This window comes from Zonotrichia albicollis, chromosome 2 (genome assembly GCF_047830755.1).
Source record: "Zonotrichia albicollis isolate bZonAlb1 chromosome 2, bZonAlb1.hap1, whole genome shotgun sequence".
In the NCBI taxonomy this organism is placed as follows: Eukaryota; Metazoa; Chordata; class Aves; order Passeriformes; family Passerellidae; genus Zonotrichia; species Zonotrichia albicollis.
This window is the reverse complement of record NC_133820.1, coordinates 114,384,961-114,397,974: the sequence shown is the minus strand read 5'-3', so window position 1 is coordinate 114,397,974 and position 13,014 is coordinate 114,384,961. Positions and strand designations below refer to the sequence as shown.

At 38.2% G+C, this 13,014-nt stretch overlaps 1 protein-coding gene across 1 annotated transcript in view; it reads right to left on the bottom strand.

Moving 5' to 3' along the window:
• The window catches only part of ABI3BP (ABI family member 3 binding protein), a 137,349-nt gene that overhangs the window by 6,900 nt on the left and 117,435 nt on the right, over window positions 1-13,014 (bottom strand). The window contains exons 55-58 of the mRNA XM_074536084.1: window positions 12,412-12,523; window positions 3,427-3,506; window positions 1,975-2,004; window positions 844-1,005 (exon numbers count right to left, since the gene is read on the bottom strand). Coding sequence (XP_074392185.1) covers window positions 844-1,005; window positions 1,975-2,004; window positions 3,427-3,506; window positions 12,412-12,523 — 384 coding nt within the window. The remainder of the gene's footprint in view (window positions 1-843; window positions 1,006-1,974; window positions 2,005-3,426; window positions 3,507-12,411; window positions 12,524-13,014) is intronic.

The following is a 13,014-nucleotide window of genomic DNA, read 5'->3' as shown; positions in this document are numbered from 1 at the left end:
GTGCTCAGATGCCATGCTAATGCCATTGTCACAGAGCTGTCTGTGGTAAGAGACTTCACACAGAAGAGAGCCAGGAGCTTGGCATGCATTATAAGAAGTTAACATATTTTTCAATGTAGCAGATACAGCTTGGACAAGCTGCATGAGACACAAAGATCTCCTATCCACTAACTGAAAAACACTTTTCACGGGCTGTTTCCCCAGCATGTGTCACCTGATTCAGGTCTTAAACGCATCACACTCAACTGGCCTTAAAACACCAATCAAAACTTGAGAATGTAAGGCCAGAAGTTTCCCTTAGTAATGAAATATAATATGAGGAAAACAAAAAGGTGGGAAGAAAAGATCATAAGCAAAAATTGGGAATGTGAAAACAAAACAAAAATGCCAAAGCAGGTGGGTAAAACCTGTTGACTAGAGTTATAGTCATGTATTTATAAGCCTCCCAGTAATGAAGTAACCAGATATTTACCGAAAGGAGTGGAAATGATAGGTGTAATCCTGGTATAAAATGAGGTCCTGATCTGCTAATTAATAATTCTAATTAATAATTATTCTCTAATTAATAATTAAACACCAGTTTGGCTGTTTTACAATATACGCTATTTGCTCTGATCTTTATTTGTTTTCTGTATGATCCCCAGTATATAAACAGGTACTTAAAATCAGATTATCACCACAGAGAGGTTCCTCTGGAGTCAGAAAACTCAGTATCAAACATATCAGTGGTTACTGAGCACAAACAGATTACTGTTTATGATTAATCTGTGGACTAAATCAAACAAATCTGATCACACTTCAGGAATGCATAATATGGACAGCATTGATTTGAATGTTTCTTACCTGTAAGTGAATCACTGAGGTATATCTTGTATCTCAAAGAATTGCACAGCTGCACACCCACAAACTTCTTATACCAAGTCCTCTTTACATATTGTTTGCCTTTGCATTCTGAGTATGAGTCTGAATTGAATGGGATTTCAGTCCAGATTGCATCTTTCCCCACTGCAGGAGAGGAAAAAAGAGGCTGAAGTATGATGCTGTATACAAAATTACACACAACAAATGCATTTGAATAACTAGAATTAGAAATCTTGATGAAGCAGAATGTGCCATGACACCTGCATTTTGAACATGAGAAATATTTCAGGGGAGCACCAAAGTATGCAGATACAATTGGTGCTGTGAACTCCTCCTGCTGTCCTCTGGTGCAGGTTTGGAATAGGTTCATTCTAGGACCCTGTTAGGGGGACAATGTTTGTATTGGAAATACTCTCATTTACAAAGTGTGTGATACAGTCACCATTCTTCAGTGCGTTCAAGCCAAGACAATCAACTTGCAGCAAACAGTGATCTAACAAAAATACATAATTTTTACACATTAATTATGTGGAGAAAAACGGTGCCACAGTGTTTGTCAAAGTGAAAGTGATGACTATTACAAAAAGCAGCCCAATTTGCTCGAATGATCTCAGCTCTTCTTCAAAAGCTCAGTCCACCTTCCATCAAGGACAGGAAGAGTCTTGTTAAGTGGCCTAAAGCAGAGCTAGATCAAACCTTCTGAAGCAGAAAATTTTCCTAAAACACAAAGATAAATAGAATCCTCCAAGTTGTGCTCTGTTAACTCACTTAAAAAGTGTGGAGTAGCTTATTCATTTTGCAGAGCTTTCTTTGCTTTAATGACAAGGCTGAGAAAATATGAGGCTGTCTTTGGCTCATTTGTGTACATTGGTTTGAAGCCATCCCAGCTGCCATGGGAGTTCTACATCACGTTGATTGCCTTATGCTCAGGTAAGCAAACAGCCCTGCATGAATTCCTTGGCAGGGGCATGGGTGGAAGGAGTGAAATTGTGTGTGAATGCTGTTTGATTCTGTAACTCATCCAGCTGGTGCAGCAGAGCCACCTTCCTTGTAAAATTCTGCTATCTCATTTCTGAAAAAACTGCTGATCAGATTTATATATAAAACACTTACTTGAAATTGGCTCACTCACTCTTGGGTCCGCTGGGGGAAGAAAACAAACATTCAATCAGACACTGTAAAATGAACGTTTCCAATAATCCTATGGAAAAGCATTGGTAAGTGATTTTTTACAGCTGACGTAAGCTGTAATTTGTGAAACAGAAAGAGTTTTGGAAGTGAAGTGAACTTTTGTATTAAATTAAATTAGAAGAAATATATTTCTTGTGTGAAACTCCAGTATCAATGGGCTTTTAATAATTTTACTTATGGGACAACACCAGCCAAGCAGAGCTCTAGTAAAAACAAGAGTTTAAACCTGCAACCATTTGTACCATGTCTTATTAAAATTTCAATTTCAAAACCTAAATAATAAAAGGTCACATCTGTAATACTTGCCACAAAAAACTTGGCTTTGAAAGCCCAAATGTGAGAAATGGATGTGTGCAATTAAGAAAAAACAAAACTGCATGCTTTATTTGTCCAAACTAAATAGGAGACAGAACATAAGCCTTGTCATTCATGAAAATTGCACTTGGTGCAAATGTTTTTTTCACTTTTAACAATCTAGAATTACAAAGAGTGTATTCAGAGGTTTTAAATATGTGTGGCATAGTCTGCACTCCTCCCTGAGTAATCCTTTGCTCAGCCAAAACTCTCATCCATCAGTGACAGCACTAGTTGAGGACTATTAAATTATTACACCTGGCTCTAAACACAGATTGAGAAAGTCCCTTTAAAAAGGCTAAATCCATTTTGTGTTTTATGTGGTCTTTCAGTACCACCAAGCAATAAACACTTCTGCATAAAAGATGGTATCTTGCTTGCCTAAAGTCAACAAGTCAGCAAGAACAGGCAAAGCAAAAGCTCTCTCATTCTCACCTGTGAGTCAGAGAGAACTTCACCTGGGAACAAACCAGTGGCCAAAACAGGCTTGTATACACCTCTTTAAGAGTTTCACTGGAGAGTAAACAGGATGGAAGGGGACCTACTGGGACACTGACTTTTCACAACAGCTCTTTCTCAATCCCTATTTCAGCCAAACAGCATCACTGTTTACAGCAGCCTTATTGAACAGGTAGCAAAAACACCTATGAACACACCAGCCCAAAAAAACCCTAATGTTCCCATCCAGAAGCTGTTAATGAGTTGGACAGATGCAAAAAGGTCAGGAATATAAATCTCAACTGACTGAGCCCTCTCTAAGGATGAAGTAATTTTCTTTGCAATGAATACCAGACAATGTTCCTCTGTTTTTTTCTCTTGTAGTCTGTCCATCTTACATCCCCACACAACACAGGTCTGATCCCAGGTTGACTTTCCAGGCATGGTAGTAAAAAGCCAATCAGGAGACAGCAAAGAGCAGGACTGAATGCACAAAATGAATTGAGAGAGCCTTTCATGCATCCCACAAACATGGGTACTAAAGGTGCTGTAAATGGTGGTCTGATCTTTGGAAGTTCTTACCTGATTCAGTACTGAATGACACAACATTGCTACTTGGACCTTCACCAAGGGGGTTCCTGGGTTTCACGTGGAATTCATAACTGGGGAATAAAATAGAAGAGATGAAAATTTTGCAAAACTAAGCATTCTTGAATAGTCTGGAGCAAGCAACCAACATGTATATTGGGGCTACTCCCCTTCTGGAGAACAAAAAGGCCAATTTCTTGCCACAAAACCACTGAGACATTTTTGTCCTAAATTAACCAGTCCTTTTGACAATTCTTTGCACACATACTATTAATATTTGATTTAATTCAACACTGACTTGTCTGTCTCCTCTCACACAACAGTTTCAGTTCTGGCAAAGGGAGCAAGTTCAGATGAGGTCTGAGGCAACCTGATAAGCAGAGACTGAGTGAAGGACATTGCTATTTATTTGTACTTTTTGCTTTTTTAAGAGCACAAGCCTCCAATTCAATGCCTGTCAGGCCCACCCACAGTGACAGACAGGACCAGTAGCGAAACACAGGGCAAGTCTTCCAGGACAGGAGCTCAGCCAAGGCAAAGATCCAGCTGCTTGAATGTATGTTAATAATAAATATATGAAGCAATGACAAGACACTGCACAGAGTCTCTTTTGCATGTGTTTTTACTGATGTGGCACAACACTGGCCTGTGCTGTGGTGATCTCACGATCCCTTTTCATCACTGTGTTGGGAACAAAATACAGCACTGTGAAAACAACATGACTGAGGAAAAAAATCCAAACCAGCCTCCTCTTCTTAAGCCTCCCCCAGCTCTGAGTGCTTGATTTCCAATGGAAGTGCCATGTGCAGAGGGACATCTCCCATACTCTGAGCACGTGCATGGTGAAACTCTCCTAACAGAGAGGGTCCCTTCATCAGTGACAGGGAGCCACAGGACATGAGCCAAAGGGACTGTAGGCCTGGAAAACAGGCCCCAAATTAGAGGCATTTTGCTGTAAACACATAAAAAACATGAGCCCCAGAAGTGGGCAACGAAACCTTCAGCTCTTGACTTGAAAGGGATCATTTACCCGTGGTAATTTTGGTACCTTGTGACTGTAACATAACATTGTAATGTATTGCTGGAACCATTTCCAAACAGCAATTTTCTAAAGAAAGAAAACCCCCATACCACACTCTGCACAGTTGGAAATTTGTAAACTCCATTTGCAGTTCCCCAGAAGAATAACTCAATCCAAACTTTGGATTACCTTTCATTCCTCCTTGGCTCCTGCAAAACCTGAGCTAATTAACCTCAGTGGAGTATTCATGCAGAACCCAGCAACTGTTTTCCATCCACTGTGCTTCTAAGACAATATTTAACTTTAAAATTGCTTACTTAAGCAATTGACTTTATTTCTAGGGTTTTCTTTTCTTTTTGAGGGAAATACTTATATAGACTGGTATGCTGAACAGATGCATTGTGGAAATTCGTGGATATTGCTAAGAAAAACATGGGCATTTTTTGAGTTGAAAAAGTCTATTTGGAGAAATCTTTACATTTATTTAAACATGCTGAAAGAAGATTTGGAACTACCCATATTACCCCACATAGGAGGGAGACATTAACTAAAAAATCAATTAAGAAATTTATAAATCTTCATTCTCAACTTCAAATTGTTTAAACAAAGACATAGTTTTAAAAATAGGACCGAAGTAGTTAGTATTCACATTGTTCATGTGGTTCAGTAACTTTTTTGGTCAAGAAGTGTTCTTATCTGGTAGGAAATATCATAATATAGACAACTATAGCAAAGGAGTCAGAGATTCTTTCTGAAGAATCACTGAAGCACAAACAAAGATTTCTTAATATGTTGAGAGATAAAGTAATAGCTAGATGATATATTTAAAAAAATGTAGAAATTAATCCACACCTAGAGATATAAGACTGTAAAGTTTTCCTGCTTCCTTCACAGGAGGAACACTTGATCTAAAGCTATTATTGTAATAGTGATCATCAAGATCAATGTTCTATTGCTTTATGGGCAGCTTATGATTTGATCTCATGGGTGATAATAAACTGGTTATGTCCCTTTGTGTGTATTTTTGCTGATTTTTGAACAAATATATTGTTCTCAATGGTTGATATGCTCTACTTTGGGCTGCATTAGGCAACGTTCTTCATAGGAATCAGTCCTGTTTCTAAAATCTTTAGTCTATGAACTTGGACTCACCAATTCTCTAATTCCAAAGAGACAAAAACAAGGTTATTTTCCAAGCACTGTTTTTCAAATTGTGGTTTAGAGATCACTAGGTTCTCTGCAAAAGACCAAACCACAGCTTGGAAAATAAGGGCAAAATTTAAATAAAGAACTGAAATCTACAGATAGAGATTTCAGCCTATGTAAACATATAAAGAAAATTGGAGAAAAGAAAATTAATAAAGAAATGTCCAAAGTTCAGTTCAGTCAATTAGGGAAGCCTCTTATTAATAATGTTAAAAGGGAATTTTTGAAACTAAAATACATGCAGTTCTACAGTTCTGTGGTGTGTGTTTTTACAAGCATCACAGGCTCCTTTCCTCTGCCAATTTCAATCCTAAAACAATACCAGTGGCTTCCACAGTACAAAAATAATAAACAACCACTTTTGGGGATGAAGAGAATTAGTTAGTTGACAGAATGTTGAAAAGGAGAGGAAGGAAATAGCAGACTGGGATCACAATATGACATAGTTTACTGTATTTTTAAAGCTATACTGTGGCTGTTTTAATAGAAGACAATCTAAAGTCTTCCTTTTTTTGTGTAAGGTGAAAGATCTGAAAAAATAAAATGGCAAAAAAGTGTACCATCTGCTCTGTTATGCACTCCTATAGAAACCACAAAGAAGGGGAAAAGTGCTCACAGTTTCAAGAAGAATGTACATCAAAATTAATAGAATCCATGTCTGCTGCTTAATTAAATTTACCTAATGAGTGTGATGGTGTTCACAGGGGTCAGAGGATGAGGGAAGAGATGAGGATCTGACTCCATGCTTCTTAAGGCTGATTTATTATTTTATGATATATATTATATTAAAACTATTCTAAAAGAATAGAAGAAAGGATTTAATCAGAAGGCTAGCTAAGAATAGAAAAGGAAGGAATGAATAACAAAGGCTTGTGGCTCGGACTCTCTGTCTGAGCCAGCTGACTGTGATTGGCCATTAATTAGAAACAACTCTATGAGACCAATCACAGATCCACCTATTGCATTCCACAGCAGTAGATAATCATTGTTCACATTTTGTTCCTGAGCCCTCTCAGCTTCTCAGGAGGAAAAATCTAAAAGAAAAGGTTTTTCAGAAAATATCATAGATACAAACAAGAAACTGGAATCTATATTCCATCATTATATCTGCCTGCCTAATATACCAAAAACTGCTGTCCTATGTAAGCAGCAATCTCACGCCTCACACCTTTAACATCTATAAGATTGCTATCCTAGAAACTTTTGGAGACCAGGCTTTCCAAATCCTCCCAAACTGTGTGAGACAGTGAAAGTCCTTGTGCAGATGAAATGGACTTGACTTGCAGTAATTACTACTTGGAGTGTATTTTTCCACCACAGGAAATCACTATAGCACATGGAACTCTGGCAAATGCAGCTGCTCCTGCATTTTTCAAATCATGCAGAAGGAGAAGATTGAAGATTGCAGAACTGAAAATAGGTGAAGAGAGATTTTCACCATAATAGGAGAACTGGAGCAGCTGAGTACAGTGCTGGGACTTGGGGGCTATTTCTGGGGAGATGCTGGTGTTGGATGGCAATTGTGCAGGGCTCTGTGCTCAGAGCTCCTCTGTGAGTGCAGAGTGTGCTTGGATGGCAGAGTGACCAGGAAAGAAAGGAGGAAAGGGAAAGAGAGAGAGAAAGAGAGAACAAACCGCTATGCTTGTTTGAGGAATCCTTCTCCTAACAAAGTTGGAAGAAGGGCTAAGAGAAATGGGAAAAGCTTATCCATGAACCCTGATATCAATAGCAGTTTAGTACAAGGTCTGTTAGTTTTTTTAAATAAAACAAATAGAAACCTCCAGCATTTTTCTGTCACTTTCTGAATTTTGCTGCATTTTCCTTTATAGTTTCTATCTCTTGACCCTTAATGTTAACAAAAACTAAATTCTCTGCATTGATAGAGGTTTTCTTGTTTTTTTCCTTGTATGTGATCAGAACATTTGGGTACTAACTACAATAAAAACCAATATTAGATAAAGGCGATAACAGCCTTAGGACAAAATCAACCCCAAAAATCCAGCAGAAACCACTCAAAACACTTTTAAAAAGGAGAGGAGTATATTTGAAATCACCAAAATTATTAATGGGGAAGCAGATCAGATTCACCTAATGGGAAGCTATACAAAACTGTGGAATGCAAGTATCTAAGGTTTTTTTTTTTTTTTCCCTTATTAATACTCTTTTTCTACAGCAGAAGGCTGGTGGTACACGTCCTCCAATGGCTACTCAAACATCCCTAGAGCTTTGTGAAAAGTCTTAATATTTTTCTTTACTACCTTCAAATTACTCCCATCACCAACATGCATGAGAGCAGTTTTCAGCAGTCTTCAGGCTCTTCTTTGAAGGATTGTATAGAAATTTGGGCTGTAGAACTTCCTGGACACTATGGTCTGTGCTATGGGCTACACTGCCCTTAAACAAACCACCAGAATGAAAGAGAAAATGTACACTGACCAAAAAAAAAAAAAAGGGTTTCAAGATAGGGCAGGGATACAGAAATAAGTACTACATATTTTGGCAGAGAAACCAGCAGAAATAACAAAAAATCTCATTGGAAAAAAAACCCAAACAACATCTGCATTTAATATTTTAGGCTAGGAAAGTCCATGAAAAAACCCCAGACCAGTGAATCCAATTTTTTTTTCCAAGGCGAATATGCAGAGGAACACCATTATTACTACAGAAGAGATGGAATTAAGACAACAAACACCACAGTAAGCCCATTTCTCTCTCAGGGCTCTCAATTTTTGTTACAAACAAACAGCTCAAGGAGGAAAATACTGAAAATTTTGGATAATAACCTTATCTTGACTCACATATGGAAGATCTTGCTTGACTATTAACATAGAAGAAATTGCTGCAATGCTTTCTTATGAAATTTTAATGTAAAACAAGGAAAGAGCAGAGTCCTGGGCATGCCAGTGGTACTCCCACTCGGAGTTCCAATGTAGCAGCCTTTTAGGGAAACTCAGGAACAGGAGACCTGTATGACAACTGAGATGGAATATTGCAGGTCTCATTCCTCAAATGGCTCCTTGGAAGTTAGACTGTAACTACTTTGACCAAAACGATCAGTCCTGCAGTTTGACTCTTTTCCAAGTGGAATAAACACTGCATTTCTCACTATAAGAATCACAGAATTTCCATGTGGAGGATGAAAAATTGTTAGCTCATACTAGTGCATTTGTTTCTCTCATTTTTTTTTGGCTAAGATAGAAATGACATTTGCATTAACACACTAAGCCACCTCTGCCTGCATCAAAGAAACTGGAGGAAACTGAGATCTACAAGATCAGAAAGTGCCCCTAAGGTCCAATTTTACAATAAATAATCTGTGTTGTAAGACACCTATGAAGGTGACCTGGTCCAGGCTCCTTTTCAGCTGCTTTGAGCTCAGGGTTCATAGTGGCAGACACTCACTGTTTGAACAACAGAGTAAAGACTGAGTAGCTCACTACTCCGTTCAGACTAACCAGGAGAAAGAAGAATAAAAGATAGCAAAAACTGCAGAAATTTTGGCGTGTGCTTCAGTGTGATAATTAACAGGGGGCTGAGTGAAATGTGACCTGAACCTACTCTTAAGTCCTTGGAAATAATATAAAGGGTAACAAAAGCTAACTACAGTATAAAGTCATAATCAACACTGCATATGTGAACAGTAGATCATAGAAGCACATCTAGAAGAGAAATGTTTAAGCAGAAGACATTCATAAAATAAAAGGAAGTTTTCTTCAAGCACCACTTATATCCAATGAACTATCTGTACAAGGAAGATGTATATTCTTATCTAGATCATATAGCATAACAACACCACATGCTTCGAGATATTTCAGGTAAAGGTTACAACCAGAAGCAAATGTGGTGAAATTAAACAGAATTTTAGACTGAAGCCAATCAGTAGCTTACTGACAGAAAGAGTACCTATTTCAAGAACTCTGACAAACCTAATAATGGATATCAAGATTTGAACTTCCCAGGTTATTTAAATTATCAGAAATCTCCTAAAATTTGAAATCCTGCAATAACCACATTTGATAATTCTCTAGGTGAAAAAGAGGATAAAATATTTGTCCTATAAGGAAAAAAATCCTTTAAAGTAATGTGTGGTTGTCGACTGTGAGGCATGCCTTACTGTGGGAAAATTTCATGGATATGATATGTCTTTCCTTGGGCAAAAACCAGATGGATTTTCAATGAAATCACATTGTAAAGGTGCCTCCAAAACATTTTTTAAAGGAACAAACCCCAAGAAACCCATTGCATTAGAAAGCAGCTGACTGTGCCCCACATTTTTTTAAAAAGTGTATATCCTTTCAAATCTCTATTTTACTTTCATCTCAGAGTATCAGACTTGCACTCAAGTCACCAGGAACCCATAAAGGTAGCATATATAAGATGGAAAGGCAACAAACTTCCATAATATATACAACTTGATTTGTTTAAAATTAACCTTCACAAGTTGTGGAAGTCCACTTTCATTTCCATCTCTATATTGTCACGGTATGAGTCTGCTAAAACCAAGTACTTGATAACTGTACTCAAAGTCAAAACTCTTTTTTCAGCCAGTGCATTTTTTCTGGATCTAGTCACTTTTCAGACAGCTAAATGGACACACAGAATAATTCACCATAATCCTCATCCCATTTAACTTCTGTGTTTGTACTTACTGACAGCTGCAGTCGCAGATGCAACTTTTGATGAGCGACTGTAAAAGTCTCTTTGTTGCCTCCCTAACACTGTCCAAATTCCTGAAATATTTAAAGTCTGGCCATCAGCTCCTAATCTTTAAAAGCTGCCTTGTGTAAAGGCCAGCTCAAAGGGAGAAGGGTGTCTGCCTCGCTGCAGGGCTTCCCAGAGGTGCAGCAGTATCACCTATTTGAAGAATGTAAAAGAGTGAAGCAAACAGACAGCATGATCTGGCACCCTGGTTTTCCCTAATGCTTGTCCTCCCCCTTCACACCAAAAAGTTGTTTGTTTTGCTTTCCTCCTGTTGGTATTGGGCAATTAACTCTTTAGCTTCTGGGTCAGGCACTACCATATCCTACCTGAAGTACCTCAATAGGATGCCTGACCTTGGCCAACAGGACTGCAGACTGTCTCTGCCAGGTACAGCTCCTCAAGAGCCCACAGCCCTGAACTGCTTGCTGCTGCAGGGGCTTTCTGGCTTAGACTTACCCATGAAGGCTCAGATAACAAATTCACATTTTTTATGCCTTTTTGGGAAGTCTTTGTTTAGGTTTGTCTGCTTTAGATCTGTCCTGACCTGCCTTTAGCTCTGAATGCACTGGACCTTCAGAGCAGCAAAGGGGGTTCACACAAGCCTCACTGAGGGCTTCAGGAAAGCTGGAAAAAACAGGGTCTCTAATTCAGCTTCTGAATTAGAGATTCAGAATTCAGTCAGTTTCTCCAAAGTGTTCCCAGGCCAAGAGGTTCTTCCCAGTTAATCCCCTTCTGCTACTGAGCATCTCTCTTTCCATACATTGCTGGTACTTTTGCAAATGCTGAGCATTTGTGGGAGGGATTTCTATCTCTCTGCCAAGTTTCTTTTCCAGCTCTACCTCTTCTACAACTCTTCCCTTTGAGGATAGTTATGGAAAAATTTCCTTACCAGTCTAATATATTCCTTGATGAATTTTTACACATATCAGGGACTTTGTTAATGAATACTGAGCTGTGTTTAAATTTTGCTCTTCCTCCCATTTAGTCAGTTTTATTCACAAACACATTTCCTTCATCTAATGAGCAGCTCCTGATAGACAGGAGACTTTTAGGATGGACATGTGATGTTTCTTGGCAGTACAGATACTGTCTACATGATGATACCTGTCTTAACCACCTTCTTGTTTTCCCTGAATTTAGTGTGCCTGGATTTGAGGGATAACAGTAACTTGTGCTTCTGCCAAAGCTCTCAAGGTGTCCTCACTGTTAGGAAACACATTTTGCTTGAAATGGGAGTTTTATTGAACTGAGCCACTCTGAGGACTTTACATCCTTAAATCTGGTGAGACCTGGGGGACAGGCACCATTGCAATTTATAGCAAAGCAATGTATATCAAATTTATATATATTTGGCCAGTGGCCCTCTGGATCCAGAAAGGCTTTCACTGCCTTTCCTTTTTGAGGCTGGGGTTGGTGAATGGTAGCTGCTCCCTTCTCAGGAATAGCTATGCCTTTTTATCTTATTTTATCTAAAACAGAAACATCCATTCACCAAAGCCAAATGGATGGTCTTGCAGGAAAAACCCAAGTGTCACTCATTAACTTTCTGATGCAATTAGTAAACAACATAACAAAAGACAAACGGTTCTCTTCTCTGCTCTGAATTTTACCATAAAAAGAACGCTTTTTAATAAGATTTGTTATTTAAAGACCGATCATGCTTATTTGAACTAGTTGCATGAGAGGCACACATGAACTGGAATTCACTTATTCATTTTTAGTTTGCCAGTTCTTTTGAGACACTGAAAGAAAATTATATATTCTGGACAAATGTATTTTTCCTCTCATGGTAATTTTCTTGCTTTTGTCAAGTAGTCTTTCTGCACCTTGTCCAGACCACAAATATTCTTGTAAATGTCCTAAAGATTGCTCAAATATGTTTTATCTGTTAACTTACAAAAAAGCTAAACCAAACTATAAATTTTTTTTTCTATCAAAACAGGAGTAAAACCGATTAGGTCTTATTTCCATAGGTATTTCCATTTGAAGTGGCAGACAGCTGGCAGTCTAAATTAGTTGGATTACCTTAAAAAATGATATTGTTTAGCTACCTTGTGTCAGGTTTTAGGTTTTCCACAGTAGAATGGGTTTGATTTGTAGTGATAATTGATTTCTCCTTTTCACCATCACTTCCTCCATTTTCAGTTGACACAACCTCATATTCTGGAAAATTACAGTGAAGAAAAATTAGATCAAGTAACATCTCTTACTTGAGCTTCTTAAATACAACCAAATAGTGAACGAGTATGCAATTTTAGAGGAATTCAACCCTTCTGCCTTTTGCCAGCCTGAAGTCAATGCATGATGTGGACATTTTAATTCATTCAAGTTGGAAGAGAAAATGCAGGAAATGAATGAGCATACAAATATGTGCATGCACACACCAAGAACTACCAAGTCCATCCAGTGCCTGCTTGTTACTCAGTGCACAAGGCAACAAACTGCCCTTCATTTCTGTGGCAACACAAACAGCAAAGCATGAGCAGAATGGTCTTGGTTCCTGACACTTGCAGTTTTTATGAAAACAAGAAGGTGAGTGTGATCACTGTTTTGGTTGTTATTTGTTAGACCTTTCCATTATGCTTTGGCTTTGGGCGTACCCAATGAAAGCCCTTGTACACAGTTAAAGTCAAGCAAAGTAAGCATTCAAAAGG